The sequence below is a fragment of the Lissotriton vulgaris genome, chromosome 10 (genome assembly GCF_964263255.1).
Source record: "Lissotriton vulgaris chromosome 10, aLisVul1.2, whole genome shotgun sequence".
NCBI classification, from domain to species: domain Eukaryota; kingdom Metazoa; phylum Chordata; class Amphibia; order Caudata; family Salamandridae; genus Lissotriton; species Lissotriton vulgaris.
In genome coordinates, this window is record NC_141698.1 from 485,421,449 (window position 1) to 485,444,131 (window position 22,683).

At 44.7% G+C, this 22,683-nt stretch overlaps 1 protein-coding gene across 1 annotated transcript in view; it reads right to left on the reverse strand.

Moving 5' to 3' along the window:
• The window catches only part of PDIA2 (protein disulfide isomerase family A member 2), an 885,792-nt gene extending 865,185 nt beyond the window's left edge, over positions 1-20,607 (reverse strand). Inside the window, exon 1 of the mRNA XM_086941341.1 lies at positions 20,265-20,607. Coding sequence (XP_086797467.1) covers positions 20,265-20,502 — 238 coding nt within the window. The 5' untranslated portion in view covers positions 20,503-20,607. The remainder of the gene's footprint in view (positions 1-20,264) is intronic.
• Between the last annotated feature and the right edge of the window lie 2,076 nt (positions 20,608-22,683).

Sequence of the window (22,683 nt, forward strand, 5' to 3'; positions counted from 1 at the left end):
CATGCTAACTTAACACAGCATACCGACTATATATATCTATATATCAACCTAGTTGTTGACCAGACCTTGTTCTCCATATATCTAAAAATTCATGCTGTCTCATGCTTTCTAATAGAAAAGACCTGGTTTTGGAAGGGATTAAAGCCCAACTATTCAGTGATTTGTCCAGTAGAGGATCTAAAACAATATTAAAATCACCTGCCAGTATAATGGGACCTGAACAAAGCAATAAATGAGAGAAGATAGATTTAAGGGCTGAGGGATCATCCTGTAATATCCCACTATTGTTATTGACGTACCATCAATGATCACCGTTACAATCACCCACCTACCCCCAGGGTCTACCAACTTAGATACTAGACGAGCTTTTATCGATTTCTTGAAGAGAATTGTTACTCCCCTAATATTCATGGTATGAGTTGTAGCAATACATAGGTCTATCCATCTATTCTCTTTAGCCAGAGCAAACATCTCTGGGTCAGTCAAATGCATCTCCTGGAGAACAATGACCTGCGAACCTGAATCATGAAGATACTGCAAGATCTTGTCCCTCCTAGGTCTTTCCTGGTGCAAAGGCCATTGATATTCCAGGAGAAGACCTCCAGACTATTCATAAAGAGAGCTGCTCCCTCCCATCATGCACCCAGTACCCAACGTAAACACGTAACCACTCTTTAACTCATATGCAAATGCCATATTTACCAAAGTCCCTCTATCCAAAAAAACAATCAATACAAGGAAGAAAATGAGGAGATTTTAATTTTTTTTACCAAACAGCACCCCCCCCACCTACTCCGTGCCCTACTCTAACCGCCCACCCCCGTGGGAAACCCTTGCCCTATCTATCCAGAAAAGTCCAGAAGATAACGCCCCACTGGACTTCCGCAACACTTGAACGCTGTTCAACCGATTAGAACAAGAATGCCTAAGGTGCCTAAAACATCCAAACTTTAGGTTGGATATTGATTTCAAATATGTGAGAAGAAACAATTTTTTTTTTCCTTTTATTTTCCTTGTTCCTCTCTTTTCTATTTATTAAATTGATCCTTTTCTCCCTTAACACCTTGGCTGCTGCATGAGTTCCCCCCCTGTGCTGGACATTCCAGAACAGGGTGTGGTCGTGACGGAACCATTCCGTCATCAGCACAGCTCAGCCGTGACTGATGATGGAATGGTTCCATCACAAGCATCGAAGGGGTTAAGTATCCTCCTAACACACCTTTGGGTCAGGAAAAAGAATGATATGCTTAGATTTGAGCAGATCCAGCCTACCTTGAGCTAACTAGTTATTACTCAATAGGGAAAGAGGGGACAAAGAAAGAATCCCTAACAAGGAACCCAACCTAAACATCAACTTAACCGGGAGGACCCCCTTTGCTACCCCAATCTAACAGGAGTTCCTCTGCCGTTACTACAGATCTAACATTGTACATCTTATTGTTGTACATTATTTGTAGTGCAGCTGGGAACTTAAGATGCACAACCGCCCCTAACTTCCTGAAAGCGTCCAGTCTCCTCCCCAACTCCCATTATTTATCAAGGGTCATCCTAGATATGTCTGACCTTATCTGAAAAGTAAATCCCTTACCGCTCACAGATTTTTGTTTAAGAGCTTGGTTAAGGATAGACTCTTTAATAGAGTAGGTGAGGAAGTTGCCGAGAATTTTCCTGGGTTTTGTTCTCTGAGAATTCTTCCTGAAGGGGTCCCTATGAAGTCTTTAAATGTCAGTGGCTATGTCCTCTGCTGATTGTTCAAGCCCCAAGGAGTCCTTTAAGAGCGTAACAACAAACTGTTTGATGTCAGAGCCTTCGCTCCCTTCCGGAATATTCAACATTCGGAGGTTATTACGGCGCGCATTATTTTCCAAAACTTTCATTCTCTCCCACATAGCCAAATCCTCTTTTCTTAAATTAATAACATCGCCTTGGCCTTGTCGAAATGAAGAGAGAGCCCCGCCATAGTTTTCTCCAGCGCCGCCGTCCTTGCAGAGAGGCCATCAAATGTATTCCCCAATGACTCACTAAAATTCGTAATTTCTGCCTGATTGGCGGTAGAAGTTTCGAACCTCCTTTTGATGTCCATAGAGAGTGATGCAAACATAGTTTCCAGGGAGGATGCCGTTGCCCCCCCAGCCTGATCCGCCTGAGAAGTATTCAAGCTTTCGACCGTTTCTTCCTGTTGTGTCGTCCCCCCGTTCCGATATCTCCGTAATCTGATGTACAACAAAAGAGGGCTCTCTGGTACCCCACTATCTTCCGTTCCATTTGCTGCAGGTACTAGACCTTCTGGACCAATGCAGCAATGAAGCCCACCAATGGATTCCTCCCCCGATGCCGCAACCTTTAAATCCATAGTGACAGTAAAGGGTAGAAGAGGAGAAGAAAGATGGGAAACTTTCCCAAGAGATGGGTTATGCGCTACACTCTCTTTTTGTAATACGAAGACTTGAGGTACAACCTTAAAATAGGATTTTGAAGATGGAGTCAGTTTTGAGGGAGCAGTAGCAGCTGATTTACCTAGTTTGATTACCTTGGGCCCTTTTGTATGCTTAGCTTTTACTTCTCCATAAAGGAAAGTGGAGGTATTAAGTTTCTGTTTACTAACGCTATGACTCAGTCCCTGAGTCTGAGCTCTTGTATGTTTTGGAGACTCTATTGCCAGACCCTTTTCTATTGTTAGTTCTCCCAGCTTGAGTGCCTTAACTCCTCGCCTTCCCCTTTTCTGCACTGTAATATGTTGTGGGGTGACTGCTGCCTCCCCCTCCAATGAGCAACTTATTGTGGCTTCTATTGCCCCCCCGACCGTTTCACCAGAACACAGGCTCTGCCCCTTCAATGGTCGAGCGACCTCCACTCCCGCACAAGCCTCGGCCAGCAAGTCCTCACTCCGTGCAGAGGCACCAATATCACTACTCCCTGTACTCCCCCTGCTCCTGCCGCATTGTGCAACGCGGAGAAGGCTCCGAAGCTACCAACCTCTGTGGAGCTCCAGGGTGGCTGACCCCCAGCGCAGCAACCCTGGGGTGTGTAACATTTCCACGTCGAGGCACATACACGTTCAGAAGACACGTCGACCAGAGGAAATGAAAAGGGTCGAACACACCTGCACGGAAGAAGCCGAAGACCCTCCACGCCGAAGACATTGCAGTGGAATGACACCATAGATGCCCAAAACCCTCAGGTAAAGTTTAAATACTTCTGAAAAGATTGCGCTTTTAAGAAAGTTTTAGCACCGCATAATCAGCTACAGATTTAACCGAATCTAATGCTCAGAACCTCAGACATAAGTTAAAGACAAGCGTTACGGGAGCCCAGTACCGGAGCGCTACAGCAGCTCAACTAGCTGCTGCCATGTTTAGCCCAATGCCTTCATACATGGTTGTATTAGTGACCAAGGAACATACACAATCAGATGAGTTACGTTATAATATGGCTCAATGGAATATTGTCATTGAGGCCCTCAGTGTGTGTTATCAATTGAACACCCAATTTCGTTCCTTATCAAATAGATTGGATTTGCTATTAACTGTGTAATCCAGGTGGTCCATAACTTCCCATCGATAGTCCTGCACTGTGTTTCCTCGCAATGTAGTGTGTTGACAACTTGTCGTTGCTCGTCCACACCTCCATTTGTGTGTATGTATGGCTATTATTACCTGAGGCTCCATAGGAGTTCCCTACAGATACATAAGTGTACCAACGGAAAAACATTGTAGAAATTCATCCGAACACTTCACTTGTATTTGGAGCAGTGAAAAGCAAATCACCTGCTAAAAAAGGAGGTGATTTGCTTTTCTGAATGTGTCTAATAACATTTCCTATGGGTATGCTGTATTGTACCCCTCTAAAGATGAGTACTTATGTATCCCTGTATATACATAACAACTACATTTCACTTGTATTCAGAGCAGTGAATATGGGTCACTATAAGAACAGAAGTTGTATTTCTTTAAAAAGTGTCCAATGTTTGTACTTGTGCTATATTTGCACTCTCCTGAAGATGAGTATTTGTAATTTTGCTAGTCCCTATGGCAGGGGTGATTGTCAAAATCCACTGCAGGGTTTCTTCAAGCTGAGATATTTTTTCCCTAACTATACAGTATGAGTGAACCACTTGCGACTGCCATTTTGGCCAGCTTTGGAGATCCAGTGCTTCTCCCCCACTGCAGTGCAGCAAGGGCGTTCCTTGTGCACCCGCAGGCCTATTCAAGTTTAAAAATCCACGTTTGAGCAAACACTGGTAACATTCAGGCCCTGGTGAGTTCCTTCAGGTGATTGGGCTGGGGGACGCGTTGGTGTAGTGAGTACGGCACTGCCAATTTGGGGTACCAGTAACTATTATGTCCCTTGCCGTGAGCAAGCAATACTATAATAATTTATTATGCTTGGCATGATTTATTTCTATTTGTGTGAGTGTGAATACAGGCTCTCCTAGCCATCAGAGGACCCATGAAGCATATGTTTTGCTTTATATGTGTATCTAATGCCTTGTGCATTTACATGTAAAGTGCACTTTATGTTTTTTGCCACATGGATGACTATTTTGCTAGATGGGCTCACTACAACTATTACTGGATCATAATTCCAATGAGCAGTCACATGTCAGTCAGTGCAGCATGTGTTTTCTAACTGTGTTCTGCCACATGGTGGTATTCCTAACGCTTCTCTTATATGTTACAGGTTGTTATGCAGTGATACCAAGTAAGAACTGTATACCATTTACTACTAGCATGCAGTGTGTTTGTGCAGTCACATTTTGTCAGTACACTTATGGGAGTGGTATCAGGGAGTGATTTTCCTTGGTCCTGATGAAAAACCAATGGGATTGGCTTGAAACATGTAGACCACCAAAAAGGTAGGCACATAATCACCTGCACTTTCTTTTTACTCCCCCTATTGTAACCATACCACTGAGGAGATTGAGTGAAAGTATTGACTTACCTACCAGGCAGGTATTTTTAACCTTCTATTTAAAAATACCCCTCCCCTTCTTATTTTCCTAGCATTCGTGAATACGACCTAGTGCTCCCCTGTATTTCGTAGGTCATAGCATACCTTGTTCTGCACCAGACCAATATTGCAACTTTGTCACCAGGGGAACCTTGGTTGGAGAGGGTTATACAAGAAAACTTAGGGGGTCATAAGGATGACGGGCGGACTTTGTCCTCCCGTCATCGTACCAGTGAAAGGGACCGCCCGCCATAAGGGCGGGGGTCCCGTGGCTAGCATTAGGATGCGCTCGCCACGGTGGCGGGTGCATCCAGCATTCCTACCATTGTGGCGGGCGGTGCACTCAGCACCACCCGCCACAATGGGAGGAAGGCATGCTGTACTCTTCCATGCACAGCATGGCAGGCACCGTGCGGTGCCTGCCATGCTGTGCATGGAACTGCTGGGGGGTACCATTGGTACCCCCATGTGCACCCCCCACAACTCCGGAGTCCATGGGAACCCGCATCGGGCCCCCAAAGCAGAGCAGACTCCGCACGCCTTTTCGTGGCGGCATTGCCACCACGGAAAGGCATCTGAAAAAGCCAATCTTAATATGGCTGGCGGTGTCTGATAGACACCGCCACCATATGAACCCTTTTCCACCCCGCTCGCAAGGCGACCGGGGCGGAAAAGCGGTGGATGGTCTTTCCGTCCGCTGCGGACCCCCCAACCATACTAATATGGCAGGGGGTCATCCCGGCTAGGATGGCGGGCTGATCGCCCCGCCAGGCCGGCGGTGGATACCGCCGGCCTGGCGGAGTTGATCCGCCTGCCATCCTAATTGGGGCCTTAGTGTTTTCTCAATTTATCTTGTGGAGGGTTAACGTACACAATACATGGATGGGTTATCCTATTTTTTGTAGATCAATGAGTCTTTTGCCACTTCAGTAAGGGCTGAGGCAGCAATTGAGCTCCAATTTGCAAAACCTACACGGTATGCTAATGATACTATATTTTATTTTAAAGCAGAGAGAGCTGACATTTGCTTTGAAGAAGATTCAGAAATGTTCCACCATCAATGACGATAGAGTTAATCATTCACACATATAACCCTTACTGTCGAACATTTCAGCAGAAGTTCTTTAATATTAAGAACAAGCTATAGTAAAGACAGATTAGTAAGGTATTTCGGGATCTTTGTTTCTGAATGGTATGATTATGTTTAAAACGTAATGCATTTAGAGTAGTTTTTTTAATTTACTTTTTTATTCATCTTTAACAATTAACAGGTGGTCATGGCATTTGAAAGTACAAAGTAATACATAACAAACAGCAGCAAAACCGAAAAACAGACAATGGAATTTCCACAATATCCCTCTACCTAGGAAAGAAGGGAGAAAAAGACACAGAAATGAAAAAAAAAGAAAAACAAAGAAGGGGAAAGGAGAAGAAAAAATGAAATCCTACAAAGGCAAAGAAAGTGCAAACATTAAATGAAGGAAATCTAAAAAGATATACAGATTTTCTTCCCATTTTACTTCTCCTACGACCTTTCAATCTATATACAGCTAATTCCATATTGTAAATGACTAACAACTTAGCCCGCCACATGATGAATGTAGGTGGGTCAGGGCTGATCCATTGGGAAGTAATGCATGTTCTAGCGATAGCCATTGCGATAAATACAATACCCCCTTCGAATCTGGGACGGGACCTACTACCCCGCTACCTTCTACCCCCAAAATAATCAAATTGGGTGTTATAAAAAACTGTATGTCGAGTATCTGGTTCAAGAAACATTCAATGTCTTGCGAACATTTTTCAAGTTTGGGGAAGGAAAAAAACATGTGAATCCTGTCGGCAGCCCATGCTCCAAACCTGCTGCAGGTATTGCCCCGAGATTCGGCCCATTTAAAAACCTTCCCAGGAGTATAGTGTATGTTGAAAACCAACATAAAATGTTGGGTCCTCAGGCTGCCGGTAATTAAAATTTGGTTGGCAAGTTCCAGAGACCACTCTAAGTCAATGCCTTTCCTTACCAAACTTCCATCCCCATCTATCAGTCTGATTAGACAGGTCATCGAGGAGCCCGGCCAACAACATTTGATATATTGTCCCAATATGAGACCTATTCCCTATTATGTCAACCAGGGGTATTTTTCCCATATTTGTATCTGATTGAGCCATGGTTTTACCCAGGAAGCTTCTGATCTGCAAGAATTTTAAAAAGTGTTTCGTAGAAAGGTCAAACTTCTCTTGTAAATTGGCAAAGTAGGCAATTTGTTTCTCAGAGCAGACATCACCCAAGACATTAATCTCTATGTTTTCCCAACTGGACATGGTTAAATCAGGAAAAATTGAGGGTAAAAGACTATAAAATGAGAACGGGGTATAAGCATTAATATTCGAGATGCCAAACTTCCGGCGTATCTTTTTTCAAATAGAATAATCTGATTGGTTTTCTAATAATATCTCAGCTCTAAAAATGTTACTAGACATTCACCAGCAGGATCGCCATGTGTAACCTCATAGATAGCAGGTCTAATAGCATCTGGAACTATTGCATTATCCACAACCAATAATAGGCCCATATGTTGTAACAGTGCAGCTCAATGATAAAGGAGAAGGCCGAGGAGCCCCCATCCCCCCCTAAATCCGGGCAATATCATCCATTTGATTGCTCTTCTGGCTCTTCGATAGCTCCATCAAAATCTAGTACATACCCTTTTGGTCTTAGAAGTACTAGAACCCAGAATTCTAGAGGTATGGTCCGAAATAAGTATAGGAATTTAGGCATGACCAACATTTTGATGACATTGCATCAACCGTGCATTGACAAATGTAGATGGTCCAGTCTCTCAAGTGTCTTGTTGATATTCCTTGTTATCGGGCTGATGTTTAGCTCAGGTATATTCTCTACTGCTGCCATGATCTTGACTCCCAGATAAGTTGCTACAGATACAGTTGGAACATCTTCCGGGAGTGCAGTAGCAGAATGTAAAGTCTGGGTTTGGTCAATGTTTAGTTTGTATCTCGAGACAAAGCCAAATGATTCTGCTGACTCTTTTAATACCAGAAGAGCAGATCTTATATGAGAGGTGAAAACAGCAATGTCATCGGCATACGCTAATATTTTATAAGCAATACCATTGGCCATACAGAACTGCTTGAATCAATGTATTTGCCTCAAGTTTATTAAAACCAGATCTATATAAAATGCAAATAATAACGGAGAGCAGGGGCAACCCTGTCGGGTTCCTCTGCTTATAATAAATTAATTGGATACCTGACCAGATATAGAGATAGAGGCCTCAGGAAGTACATAAAGTGCCTGCACTGCTTGAATGAAATCCTTTGGGAGGCCTTTTGCATGCAGGGTAGACCAAAGAACCCCCAGAAGACCCTGTTGAATGCTTTCTCTGCGTCCAACAGGATCATCACAAGAGTTGTCTTCGTAGCCTGTGCCCAATCAAACAGTGCTATGGCACGCCTAACATGATCCGGCGTATCTTGGCCTGGGGTAAACCCATGTTGGCGAATATTGACCAATGGAGTAATAATCTTACCCAACTTGAGAGTGATTATTTTGGAATAGATCACACTTTCAGCACATATCAGGGAGATGGATCTGTATGATGAATGGCTGACCTTGGGTTTATCCTTTTTTTTTTAAACTAAAATGGTGGTTTTTCACCAGGAATCAGTAGTCAGGCCCTTCTGGGCAAGTTGAAACAAGGATTCAAGCTCTCCTCGGAGAGTTTGCCCGGATGTGCGGTAGAATTCCAGTGGTATTGCATCAGGACCGACGGCTGCTAGCGAAGTTAGAGCTAGCTCTACCTCATCCCCCACAATTAAAGCAGACAGCATCTCACTTTGTTAGGCGGTAACTTTCTAAGTTTCGTGGTCTCTCAGAAATTCCTCCCAGGACGTTGCTTCGACATGCCTATAAGCTGTATACAGCTCCTGATAAAACTCCTGAAAAGCCTTCAGGAACTCGACCGGTGAGTCCTGGATCCTGCCTGATATATCCTGAATACGGCAAATTCTGTTAAAATCTACCCTTTGTTGCAAAAGTTTAGACAACAGTCTGCCAAAATTCTCCCCAAATTCATAAATATTCGTCCTATGCTGAATATATTTAATAGCCAATTCGTCCCCATAATATTGATGAATTCTGGCCTTTACGACTGCTATCTGCTACAGACATTCATCAAGTTTTTGCGCGTCCCTGACTACCCGCATAAGCTATTCCTCAGTCCTCCACAGCTGATCTACCCAGAATCTGATGTTCTCCTTCACCATCCTTTGCTGGTAAAGTGAAAAACTGAGAGTCTGGCCTCGTACAGCCACTTTATAAGCATCCCATACAATTGTTTTGGGTGTTGTGCTCTTATTTATATTGAAGAACTTAGTAATCCAAGAGGTCATGTGTTGACAGTATGCCTGATCAGGCAATAGCATCCTGTCAAACGTCCGGGACTTAGTAGATTGTGAAAAGCAGCCCGTAGTGAGCTCGATCACTAATGTATTGTGGTCCGATATTATCTTTGGAAAGAACTCAATATCGACCTTTGCTGCAATTTTATCAGACACAAAAAAAATAGTTCAGTCGGGCGATTTTAAGATGAGAAACAGAGAAGTAAGTATATCCTGGCTCAGTCCATCTACACCTATTCCAGATATCAACCAATCCATATTCTCTGATAAGACCCTGTAAAACCCTAAAAGTCTGGGCCTTTTTTCCCTGATAAGAAGTATTACTAAAGAGCTTAAAAGTACTGTTCAAATGGATATTGAAATCCCCGCAAAGGACTACCGGGGCTGGCCATTAAGCAAGTTCTGTTCAAGATTTCTGGGTCATCCAAATTTGACCCATACAAAAAACAAATAGTAAAGAGGGTACTCAAGATTACCACTTTGATGATTACCCATCATCCTAGGTTATCCTCCTTGATTCGTTTATTGATTGAAATACCATGCCTGACTAGAATAGCTACCCCTGTATCATTGTGGCTTGGCGAGAATATGCAGAGATGATCCATGCCCAGATCCTTTAGCCACTCACGATTATTCCAAGAAATATGTGTTTCTTGTAGGCATAGTACATCTATATTCATATATCTTAAAAGCTTGGCAGTAGACCTCTCTTATTTCTATAATTCAGGCCACAACATTTTAAGGAACACATTCGAATTTTACTTTTCCCAACTATCATCTATTTAGGGTAAAAGTATTTGAGAATAATACAAATATAAAGAAAATTATCTAAGGCAATTCTGCACCAAAATGTACTTGTGCAAATGTTCCTGTCCTGATTCGGTCTGTTGCCATGACAAGTCATGTAAGAAAGCGACTGTGCTCCCCCCCACCCTTCAGCCCCCCTTCATCTCCCCACACCCCACACTGTTTCTACTAGAAGATCTCCTCCCACCACCCACTTACCTTCCCACCACATGAGGCATGGGGACCGACAGTCCTTAGTGATGAAGAGCTAGCCCATCACCCCCTCTCCAGATAAGAGTCCACCCTCCCACTCAAAGATACGAAAAAACCAAAGAAGAAAAGAGGAAAAAAAGGAAAAAGGGGCAAGCCATACTTGAATTATCAGACACAGGAGGAGGCTCCCAGGATCTGACATGATACAATACATATAATCACATTCAAACTACAGATCCCCGTAAAGAAAGCATACATTCTTTTGCTTGGATTTCAGACTGGAAGTAATGCATTTGCCCCTGAAAAACCACCTTCAATTTAGCCAGGTTAAGTAAAAAAAACGGGGCACCCTTCGCCTGAAATAGCGGAATTAATTGCCGCAATAGCCATCTCTTTTCAACGGTAAGCTGACAGATGTCTGGCCTCACGAAGAAATCACGCCCCTTACCAGCCCTTTTCCGATCAGGCCTGGCTAGGTCATACAAGGCTTCCCTGGCCAGTAAATTCTTAAGACAAATCAGAATTGTACATGGTCGACTACCAACCTCTCAGCCTTTTTTCCGCTGATTGAACGGGAAACAATGGGCACTTTGCAGTTGCGTTTTCCAGTACCGGTGTCGGAGTTCGGGAAAAGCCTTCTCGAAAAGTTAAATCACGAATAGGCAAGCATCTGCCCCTTCCTTGCACTCCGGAATACCCACAATTTGGAGATTGTTCCTCCTTGAATGATTTTCTGAGTCAGTCAGTTTCAAAAGTGTGTCATCCTTCTTGGCTTGCATGGACTCAGTCAGAATCTTCTGTGCAGCCAGCTCATCTTCAAACTGAGAAATTCTGGTCTCAGCATCTCCAACTCTTGTCGCAAAATGAGAGCATGTCTTTGCGATCCTGCAAATAGCATTCTGCAGTTTCCAACACACGCCTTGAGTCCGAGAACTCTCAGCTCTTGTTTCCTCACAGTGGGCCATACTGGACTTAACTTTCTTTCTTCCAATGCAGACTGCTGATGTCACTTCCTTCGCGGGCAAATCTTTTGCACAGCTGTCATCACTGGAAGAGTTTGAGTGGTCTGACAGGGAGTAGAATTTATAAGCTAGATCCTCCACTGCAAGTTGGCAAATTGTCAGCTTCCCTGTCTGTGTGATCCTGGTAAAATGGCCCTTTTACACCATCTTCATTCAACAAAACTTCATGACCCAGAATGCACTGAGCTTGTTATAATGTAGCAGCTACAGACTCCAAGAGGAGCAAACTTGTCATGCCATCGACTTCCCTGCTCGACAGAGAGGCTATCTGCACTGGAACAATCATGCCCTTGGCCCAGAGTCCCCCCAGTGGTAACCCTCTCCGCAGGCACAATCTGAGACAGCTCAGTCTCTGTCACCGCTGAGGCAGCGGCATCAACAGCATCCGCAGCTAAATGGGCAGCCTCGTGGTTAAACAGAGGAAGATCAGCCTTCGCATTGCATTTAACTCCAGCTGCTGGCATTTTCTTTGAGGTCTGCGCTTTGAACAGGGCTGGGATCGTTTGCTTAGCGCAAATGCTAGCGCCATCCCCACCCTTGAACTGTGCACCAGCGCCCGGCGTTTCCATACCAGAGCGGCGTCTTCCCGCATCAGGACTTCCCCCTGGTCCAGAGCTGTTCTTCCCGGACTGCTAGTGCCTGCCGGAGGTCCCTGCGCCTTGAGGCCCCTGGAGGTTGATTTCACCAGTATCAGTGTAGCTCCAATGGTAACCAAGCCACAAAAGGCTGTTGACTCCTAGATTTTGCAGCGCCTTAACCTACAGGGCAGCGGGACCCCACACAGCCAAAAACCAAGAACGCCAGATCATTAGCAGCGGGGATTGGTGAGTATTCAATGCTGCATCGCCTTCTTTGCTGAAAAAAGCTAGTTTAAAGCCAGGAAGGACGGAGTCTAACAGGGAGGGAATGTGTTGTTAGCTCACTCTGCCAATGATGCGGCCGCCACCTTGCCTCCAATGCATTTAGAGTAGGTTGAGGAGATTTCCTTTCACCTGAATGGGCCTGGTCTGCCTTCCACAATGCTGTCTCCACCTCCTGCCAGGAAACTGGACCAGAGAGGACAGAACTGGTTTGGACTAAGCACAGACACTCTCTGCCTGAGAGAACAAAGGGATTTTTAGTATAAATATTGTGGCCCAGACCCCAACATGTTAGAACTCACTGGAATCAAGGAACCTGCCAAGAAGAAGTGCTGGAAGAGCTTCCAGGAGAAGTACTGCCCCTGTACTTTGTTATTGCTTTGTTGGGTTGGCCTGCAGTTGCTGCTTCTGCCTTGGGCAGTGAAAGGACTGGACTGAACTTACTTTTACTTGTGCTGAGTATCTCCAAGGGCTTGAAGTAGAGCTTACCTCCTGTTCAGAAGTCTCAGGGACTGCACATACTTCACCAACCTCTGGGTACCACCTCTAGAACCACTGTTTCAGTAGCCACAGAGAAGAGAAAGGCAACCAACTCCGCCACAAATCCATTGCTGGCTCTCTATCTTGATGGGATCGCAGAAGGCACCGTCCACATCTCGCACCGCAACCCTGTTCTCACCGACAACGACAAGCAACTCCGCCGCCATCGAGCCGCTGCTTGCACCATGACCTGCGGGCACAACACTCTGCACTGCCTTGCTTCACTTCGCCATCCTGGTCTCACCAACGCCGTCACTATTGCTGCCTTCTACACCTGTGAACTCATTGTGGCTAGTGGCACCGCTCATAAGTTTCACTCTGCACCCCCTACTCCCACACAGCGGTTTGGGCAGACCAATGCCAGCTCCCGCTAACCGGCTCTGTCACTTGCACTTCAATCTGCCAGCACAGCATCGAACAATGCCTCACCCTGCACCTTAAGCCTTGGTCTCACTGACTTCATCTGGACGATCTTCACTGAGCCGCTGCCTGCACCACATCAAGAGGGCACTGCACCCTGCAATGCTTCCATTTTGCAGTGGCGGCTGGTGAGGTTTGCGAGTAGTGAGGCTGGGCTTGGTCAGGGGGAGACTAGGCATGGCATGTTTCGGGACACAAGTCGTAATTTCCTGTGCAAATCATATTTAACAAAAATGAGATAAATAGCTGCATTTTTATGTTACTTATTTGTGACAAAATATATTCTCACTACCTGGACGGGATGAGTTAACAAGATTAAAAACATTGTTACAAAGAAATTGACAATTATACCCTAATGCTCTATATGCTTAAAATCCAAACACAGTATATATAATATCAGAACCATGATCCAGGACGAATGCAGAACAGGCTATTTTATTGAGAACTGATTCAGGCATATAACGGGTTATAAACATGCTCTATGAAACATCCAAGGGCCATGTATACTTAATCGCAGGGGCTCAAGTATTCCAGTTATCACGAGACCAGAACTGATCGTATTAATCAGCCCACACAGGCCATTCCCACTAGCCTTAGATAAAATTTAAGAATGGTTCCCGACCAGGCAGCTTGAGAGAAACTAGAGCAGCGTACATTAATGAGAACTGAAAAGGCTACTGTGTTAATTTGATTCAGAAAAGGGGAGGGTGATGGACAGAGTATCTGAATTAAACAGAACACTCGTACCCAGTCAACAGATCAGGGCTTGATCCATCACCGTTTTTTAGCTCAATGCACTATCCCAGCTCAGAACCTGGCTACATGCAAATTAGTCTGTCCCTGGCCCAGTGCATCATGGGAACAGGGCAGACCAAACTACCAAGCCAATTCTTATACTGGAAAGGAAACAAGCTTCTGTGGACCGGTTTCTGGCATTACAGCCGTCTTCGGCCCGGCTTGCTTGAATCCCTGATGGTGCAGTGAGCAAGGGACTCACATCTGAGTATACCCTTCCACGCTTGTGGTGGACAAAACGATTCAGAAAAGGGGGGTGGTGATGGACGGAGTATCTGAATTAAACAGAAAACTCGTACCCAGTCAACAGATCAGGGCTTGATCCATCACTGTTTTTTAGCTCACTGCACCATCCCAGCACCAGGGCCGGACTGGCCATAGCGGGCACCGGGAGTTTCCCCGGTAGGCCGCTAGGGTGGGGGCCGGTTTTGGGCCCCTGGGGGGCCGTTTTTATTACCCGGGGTCGGCAATATCAGCCCCTGGTAACAAAATCGGCCGAAACTGGCCCTAGCAAACTGCTCAGCTGCACTCCGCCTCACCCCGAGGGGAGCGGCAGCTGAGCAGTTTGCCAGGGCCGGTTTCTTTTCCCAGTCCGGCCTTGCCCAGCTCAGAACCTGGCTACATGCAAATTAGTCTGTCCCTGGCCCAGTGCATCATGGGAACAGGGCAGACCAAACTACCAAGCCAATTCTTATACTGGAAAGGAAACAAGCTTCCGGGGACCGGTTTCTGGCATTACAGCTGTCTTCGGCCCGGCTTGCTTGAATCCTGATGGTGCAGTGAGCAAGGGACTCATATCTGAGTATACCCTTCCACGCTTATGGTGGACAAAACGATTCAGAAAAGGGGGGTAGTGATGGACAGAGTATCTGAATTAAACAGAACACTCGTACCCAGTCAACAGATCAGGGCTTGAACCATCACCGTTTTTTAGCTCACTGCACCATCCCAGGGACCATCCCACCCTGTCACGTATTGGGAAAGGGTGGGGTTACAATGCTCTCCACTCCCTGATTGACGTGGGGATTAGCTCTACAGGGCTTGCATCTGAAACGCCCAGGGCTAACTCTACCCCCATGGCATCAGGGGGAGGAGACTCGGTCTTGATGCTGTGTATTTGCCGAGCTGATGACCTCACAGGCCTCAGGGCTTAGAGATTGTCAGCCCGGCAAACACTTGGATTTCGAGCATGTGCCCAGGTGGAGCAACGCAATCCCTGTGAGTCATGTGTGTGTGTTATTCGTTCACAGCAACAACGAGGTGAGGAGGGCAGACAATGCCCCCAATTCTAGCAACTTAAAAGTGTGTATTTTGTTTTAATTAAAACAGATTTAGCATTGCTGCTATTTTTGTAACGTTTTTAAAGGTAAAGAGGGCGGAGCCCCGACGCCCTTACAGAAAAACCGCCACTGCCACTTTGCAATTCAACCGCAACGGTTGCCACCACCGGCTTGCACCAACATGTCAGCCGCAACGAGAAAGGTACAGTTACCGAGTCGGTCCATGCTTACGCTGGCATGTATCAACATGGTCGGCTGGGACGGTTAGACTCTATTCTTAGCATCGAGGTAGCCCAGGACGGAGCTACCGAGTCATACAAACTGTCTTGTTGAGGCATTTCTGCAAAGGATATCTTGCAAAGTATATATTTCTAAAGTGCAGTAGGTTGGATTTTTGTTGTTTTGGTCTTCTTTTGGATATATAAAAATATTGGATAACTGGTGTGGTGTCCTTTAGTAGTGTTTTCACTGTACTACTAGTTATGTACAAATGCTTTACACACTGCTTCTGAGATAAGCCTGCGTTCTTGTGCCAAGCTACCAAGGGGGTGAGCTTGGGTTATTTTAGTAGTGTAACTCTCTTAGCCTGACTAGGAAGAAGGGTCCCTACTTGGACAAAGGTGCAAACCCTTGCCAACTACAGACCCCCATTTCTAACACAATCACAATTGCTGTAACAATAAAATCGCATTTTACCACCTATTTCAAAAAGAATATAAGCCATTCACAAACGGGAAAGGGTTCCCCAGGGGACCCCTTCACCTTGGTGACTGGCAGAGAAAATATATTCTAAGAGCAGGTGGTGGTCCCACGTACCACTGCACATACTCAGAAAATGAAACAGAAACGTTTCATTCTTCTTTTTAAATGCATCCCATTTTCCATTAAGAAAAACAGGCTGCATAAAAAAACTGCTTTATTTAAAAAGCAGTGGGACCAAAGAAGGCTTGGGTCTATTTACTACCTGGCCTAGACCACTCTAATTTATTAAACAACAACAGGATGGCCAGATAGATAAGTACAATGTATTATCACCCCACCTAGCCAATAATCCTAAGCAGGCAAACTTTTCATTTAGTGATTTTTACTTATTTCATAATTTTGCAAAGAACATTTCAATATATCCAGACATAAAGCATACTCAAATAGCGACATTCACATATAACACCATAGTACAAACAAACATTTCACAGACAATATAAATGAAAAACATTCATGTAAACACCATATACAAACAAGGGAAAAGAAAAGATGCCTCTAGTAATTCAGTTCATGGGGCACAAGTCCTAATAACATAAACACAGACAAGCGACCGATCACTCCTTTCAGCAGGCCTGCTTGTTTGGCTATGCTGGAACCTCTTAGTTTCAAGGGGCTTTTTGGGCAGCCCCCACTCCTACATAGTAAAGAAAAATAATCCCTGGTGTAAGGAGTGAGTATGCTCCTAAATATTTGAGAGGAGCAAAGGCCCTTCTTCAAGGGGCTGCTCTCACCTCCCTGGCATCTAGTGGTGGTTCTCAGCTTGGGGATTGTCCTTTTGCAGTGATCTTCAAGCAGGGGTCCACTAGGGTAGGGTACCATTAGAAAGAGTAGATTCTCCCCTTCCTAATGATACCTCTCCTGCGTGTTTCTGTGCACCGAGGAGTGAGACAGCCCTGTAAGCTTCGAAGGAGTGAAAATGAAATGAGCCTGCCTTCCCATTCACTTTCACTTTCAATGTAATGACATCAGCGCGCTGTGCGCTCCGATTGTCAATCCTCCAAAAAATAAAACGCCTTAAGCGATTACCCAGCTCCCATAGCTGAAAAAGGAAAAAGGAAATCCCTCTGCTATAAACAGCAGAGGGATTTCTGGTAATGAGCAGAGGATAGAACAGTTGCGCCCTCAGCACATGACCACTTTGGCTGAGGACCAAACTGTTCCGTGCTCAGCATGAACTGGTTAAATATCAGCAACTACTCAGAATAGCTAGCCAAAGTTTATTTTCAGGTAAATTATATGGAATAGTTCATTGGTGTAAATATTGGCAGATGGGATATATGATAAATAGAGTGGAGATGTATTTTTTTTTAACGGGACAAAGCGGCTGGTGTTAAGTTTACTAGAATATTTAGTTATAGCTCCATATGTGGTCCTAATTTCAGACATTTTGAATTGTATGCAAAAAAGATTATATATTGTTCACCTGAAATGCTTAAGAAGTTTAATCCCACAGTTTGTCCCTATTGTAGGAAATGTAGGTAGTAAATATTGGGGAGAGGATGTATCCTAACAGCTAGGGAGGTCAACCACAAATCAGGGGCAACAATGCTGCTCAACATCCTGTAAATCAGGACAAATCACTCTGATACCCGATACTTTTGGGTCTAGTTCACGCTATATAACCCTCTGGGGAAAACAAACTGTAAGTGGTTCACTGCATATGGTTGGGGCTGTCCAAAGTTGGCAATCTTTTAGGAAAACTATTTTTTTTCAGCTTTCATTTTAACAGGGGTATTATTTTAAATCATGTTATTTGGTTCTAGGATTCATTTTAAAGAATCTAATTGATCTAAAGGAAAAAGAAAATGTTATTGTAATGGTTGTTGCTAGATAACTTAGGGCCATCTTTATCAGTGAGTTGCGTCGCTCTTGCACCATGCAAAAGGGCATAAGAGCGACGCAACTCATAAATTAGATTTATCTAGCCACACAAGGCTCCCTTGCATGGACCTATGTGGCTTGATAGATCAAGAGTAATTTCGTGCAAATCGCTGCATTGCGTTACTCTGCCCCAGGGAGACATTCCATGGGTGGTGCATGGTTGTTCCCAAGCAACGCCCATGTATTTGGATCATTCCACCTTCAACCATTACTTGTAGACCTGGAAATGCGTCAAAATACTATGCATCTCCAGGGGTCGCGTAATAAGGAGAAATCTCTATTTTGTTCCTCTTTCACAAAAGTAATCCTTTTTATAACACAGTACACCCATTTAACCCCTTGTATGCTTGTGACGGAACCGCTCCGTCACGGCCCACTCGGCGCGCCTGCGCGGCACTGATTTCGCGCCTGCGCGACGCGTTCCATTGGGCGGGCGAGTTCATGACGGAACCGTTCCGTCACAAGCACAGCTCACCCGCGAGCCGTGACGGAGCGGTTCCGTCACAAGCACGTGACCACAGCGCGGCCGCCCTACCCACTTAGCGCTGCGGCGGAATAGCCGCCACAGCGAAGGGGTTAAAATGGTGCCAAAAGTGTCTGCATTGGTGCTAGGCTGCACATTGTGTGCCAGGGCTGGGGAATAATAAAAATGTGGCGTTTTATGTAAAATAATGCACATTCCTAGCCTTTTCCTATCACACAGAGCAGCAAGGTGGCTTGCTGTGTGGTGTGACATTTTGATAAATATGCCCCTCAGTGTGCAACTCAGGAAATTGGAACAGTCTTCATCTTTTCAGAATTGAACGGACTCAATGGTGAAAGACGACGAAATGGAATGTCTGTAGAACATGGCAATATTACCTAATCAATGAAATTATAATTTACAATTATTGACTGAGAAAGGCTTCTTTTGTTTTCCTTACAAATACGTGTACTGAAGTGTTTTCGTTTAGTAATTAGTGTAAAGCATACGCTTCACACAATTGTCTTCTTCACTCAGTTAAAAAGAAAGAAGAAAGAAGGGCTCTGCTCCTCTGGAATCCGACACTTAACAGTAACACAGTTGGTCCCTCAATACGAGTTCAGCATTATCGCATGGATTACTTACTGCAGCTGATAAGAATTCACATTGAGGTGCTCAGTATTTATTGTGTGTGATAATTATCACAAGGTTTTGACGACTGACGGATTTTGGGACTATCGCTCAAAAATCTCCAAGTTAGCTTATTTACCATCCATTTTTCCCCATGATAAATATCACAGGGTGGGACCTGCTATAATGTATTCTGGGGATGTTTTTTAACACAAAACGAATAATTCTGAAATGTCAGATTTTATCGGGCCACTAATAATGAGGGCCTAGGTACTTAAAGACACCACCTCTTGGACTTCCAACTATACCTGATTCAGACACCTTGCTGCACTAAACAATCCATGAATGTGTTTTCCTGTTTCTGTGTGCGCTTCAAAATGCAGCACACACAGAAAGGGGGAAAAACCATGAAAAGTAAAAATATTTCTCATCGTTATGCCTGTCCTGGAGAGGCGTTCAGTTTTGATGCATTCCCAGGTTCACAGATCCTTGTAAATGTGGCAGTGCCTCAAAACTCAGGGGTGTTGCGTGGAAACCCCCACTGCAATGCCCATGGAACGCCTCCCTGAAGCAGTGTACGGCAAAGCAGCGACATGCGCTGGGTTGCCTTCCACCATATCTACAAGACTATGTAAGGCTACGCAAAGTGGCTTGTCGTGGCTTTATGGATATGGGTCTGGACTCAACTTTAATGTAGTATCACAAAAAGTGACACAATGCGACGCAGGGGCTTGTAAATGAGCCTGTTACTAGATCTGGGCCAGGGATTCTAATTTTGGAACTTCACCTTGGAAATGGAAGTTCCTCCTTTTAAATTGTGCGTAGACGCTTTTCTGAAACCGAGCAGTCAGAGGACCCAGTATCAGAAAAGGCAGGCCACAGCCATGTACTCAATGGTGTTTGCCTATGCATTAGCTTATCATTCGAACTCCTTGTATTCGCGCCGCCACAACCTCTTTACAAGGCACATTCATTGTTCTGAGATCTCATTCAGCTGTCAATGCCAAGCAAGGTCACTCCGGCCACCTGTGGCTTATCGGGCTGCCAGGCAGCTCATTTTACGAAAGATACTGCAACATGCTTATTAGTTGAACACAGGCTAAAAGTAGGAATCCAGATTTTCTTTTTTTATAACACGCGTACTTAAACTGAAAGTTTTACACAGTTAACCGTCGTCGGTTTCCATCAGATTTCTGTCATCTCTGTTGTCTTAAGTAAGAATTTTTAGAGAGATATTACTTACGAAACTTCACAAGAAGGAACTTGTGTTCTTGTAAGGCTCTGTCGAAGTTGCGCCTGTTGAGGACCAAGACCTCTCCTTCTTCCAATAGCTCGTCAGCCGGCCCCTTCTTCACTTTCACTTCACTCGAGTCCAGTTTTTGATCTCCAACTGCTTTTTCTTGTACTTCGCCCTCTGGGACTTGTGCCTGGGAGACCCCGAGTAAAGCCAGATTCAACACAAGTAGGAGGAAGCAGCGCATGGTCACGGACGTGCGTGTTGTGTCTGCAGAGCTGCTGGGAGAGGGACTCAACTGGAGCCTGGCTGGGCGCAGAAAGGAGGGGAGGTAGACTGAGGGCCACAGATAAAAAAAGCTCGGTCAATGTGGCGCCTGGTGCTGCGGGGCTCGTGTTACTTTTCTATTGGTCTCTGAGGTAGAGATTCGTACCTGTAGGAAGTGACGAGCATTTTCCGATGATGCTGCCTACGCCCTAAATTTGTACTCTTCAACAGCAGATTTGCTTGACATACTTTCCAGGAGTGGGGTCTCCTCGTTTTCTTGTGCTAACTAGAAACGACCTGCATTTTGGAGGCGATCACTATTTTGTTGTTGTTGTTAATTTAACACTTAGGTGATAGGCGGCCATCCGTCTCCTTATCTGTTGACTTCTCTGATGGTTCCGATGTCACATACCTTTTCGGCTAGATCTGGTATACACATTCCCACTTCTAGTGAGTTCTGGCATAAGCTGTTGCAGGAACTAGAGTAAACTTTCCTTCCTATACACATAAGTCCTCTGTTCTACAAATGATGACCTCGGATCCTTTCCGGATCTACCTCCCACACCTGCCTGTCCTACTGAACCATCTAATTGATTAACTCATTGCTAAATCACATTTGTCGCATTTTCACAAGTCACCATCTTTCAAAGCGTACTTCTGCAAACCCTTTAAGCACCTGCTCTGCACCTTCACTTGTCACTGTTCCCTGGACTGTACCATGTGTTCCATTCACGACGTTTCAACAATTGAAAAGTTGAGTCACCACAGAGTTCAAAGGGTCTGGACTATCCATGTCCTTGTTTTAAGTCTTTTTTTTGTCCAAGGGATTCCTAGAAGGGGCAAACAACTGCAAGTCACCTTGATGCACTGTGTAAAAAGAAACAGACAGGAATGTGCTGTACTTAACATTGTATGGAGAATTCCTGTATTTTCCCAGCACTTGCGCACAATGGTGCAAGAGACCAGTGTTGTAAGCAGGATTGTCTTTCTGCAGAAAGGGGCACCGTGCTGCACAGAAGCAGTCCTAAACAGCATTGTCCTCTCTCTACGTGTGCTACGTAATGGAGAACACATAAAAAGAGGAAACAACGAGGAGAAATAAAGATATCTATCCTCTTTTAAGCTCTGGTGAGGAGGTATACGGTTCTGATGCATTCCTAGGTTCACCACTCTTTGTAAACCTGGGAATTCATTAAAATGCATGTGTGGAAACATCCACCCTCCATCCATGTATTTCCCTCACCACACAGTGTGACACGAGGCAGTGACTTCCTCTGACTTGTGTTACACTAGGGGCCATATTTATTATAGGCTTAGCATCACCCTGCACCTCGCAAGGGGATGGAGGGTAGCGCAAAACCTACAATGAGATTTATCAATCTTTACAAGGCCACCCTGCGTGGCACTGCATGGCCAGTAAATCTAGTGTTACGCTCATCCCTGTTCATCACTGCTTTCAAAGCACTAGCTTGATATTTACCACATGGAATGATACTTTACAACCGTCCTACTGTTGTGAAAACACTAATTGGCATATTTATGATAAGAATTGCATTTCCCTGCACCACATATGAATTATTGAAATATACATTTCATTGCAATTATGGGGCATTTTTTAACAAAGACAATTCATGTGCTTGTATATGTTAATACCCTGATTCATCCACGAATCCAATAGCCTACTTTTCATATTTTGGTATTCTGATCCTTTGGAAAAGTTGGTAGGACTACCTTACTAACAAGCATTGGTATAGCCAATAGGTCTCGCCTTTGGGACCTTATAAGTGTTTAGCCAAGCAACAGTTGATGTAGTTGCACCAAGGATATTGTGCTGCATAACTAAATACTTAGAAGGTCCCGTAGGTGAGACCTATTGGCTATGTCAATGCTTGTTTTAGCTGTGTGCTAAAGACATGCATGGTAAAAGGCATCTGTTCTAAAGTCGCACCAACATGTGCCCCAACAGTAAACAATAACACAACCTCCTACAGAAGACATTAGTTGGAACTCTGTACTAACAACGCCTACACATCCGCTAGGCAATAAGCACATGTACCACCCAGGGAAACAAGGTAACCAATCTGGTACCCACAAAAATTCTCACAACTCAAAACTGACATCTTCAACATGCTAACCGCAACTCTCCATAAATCCGACCCCA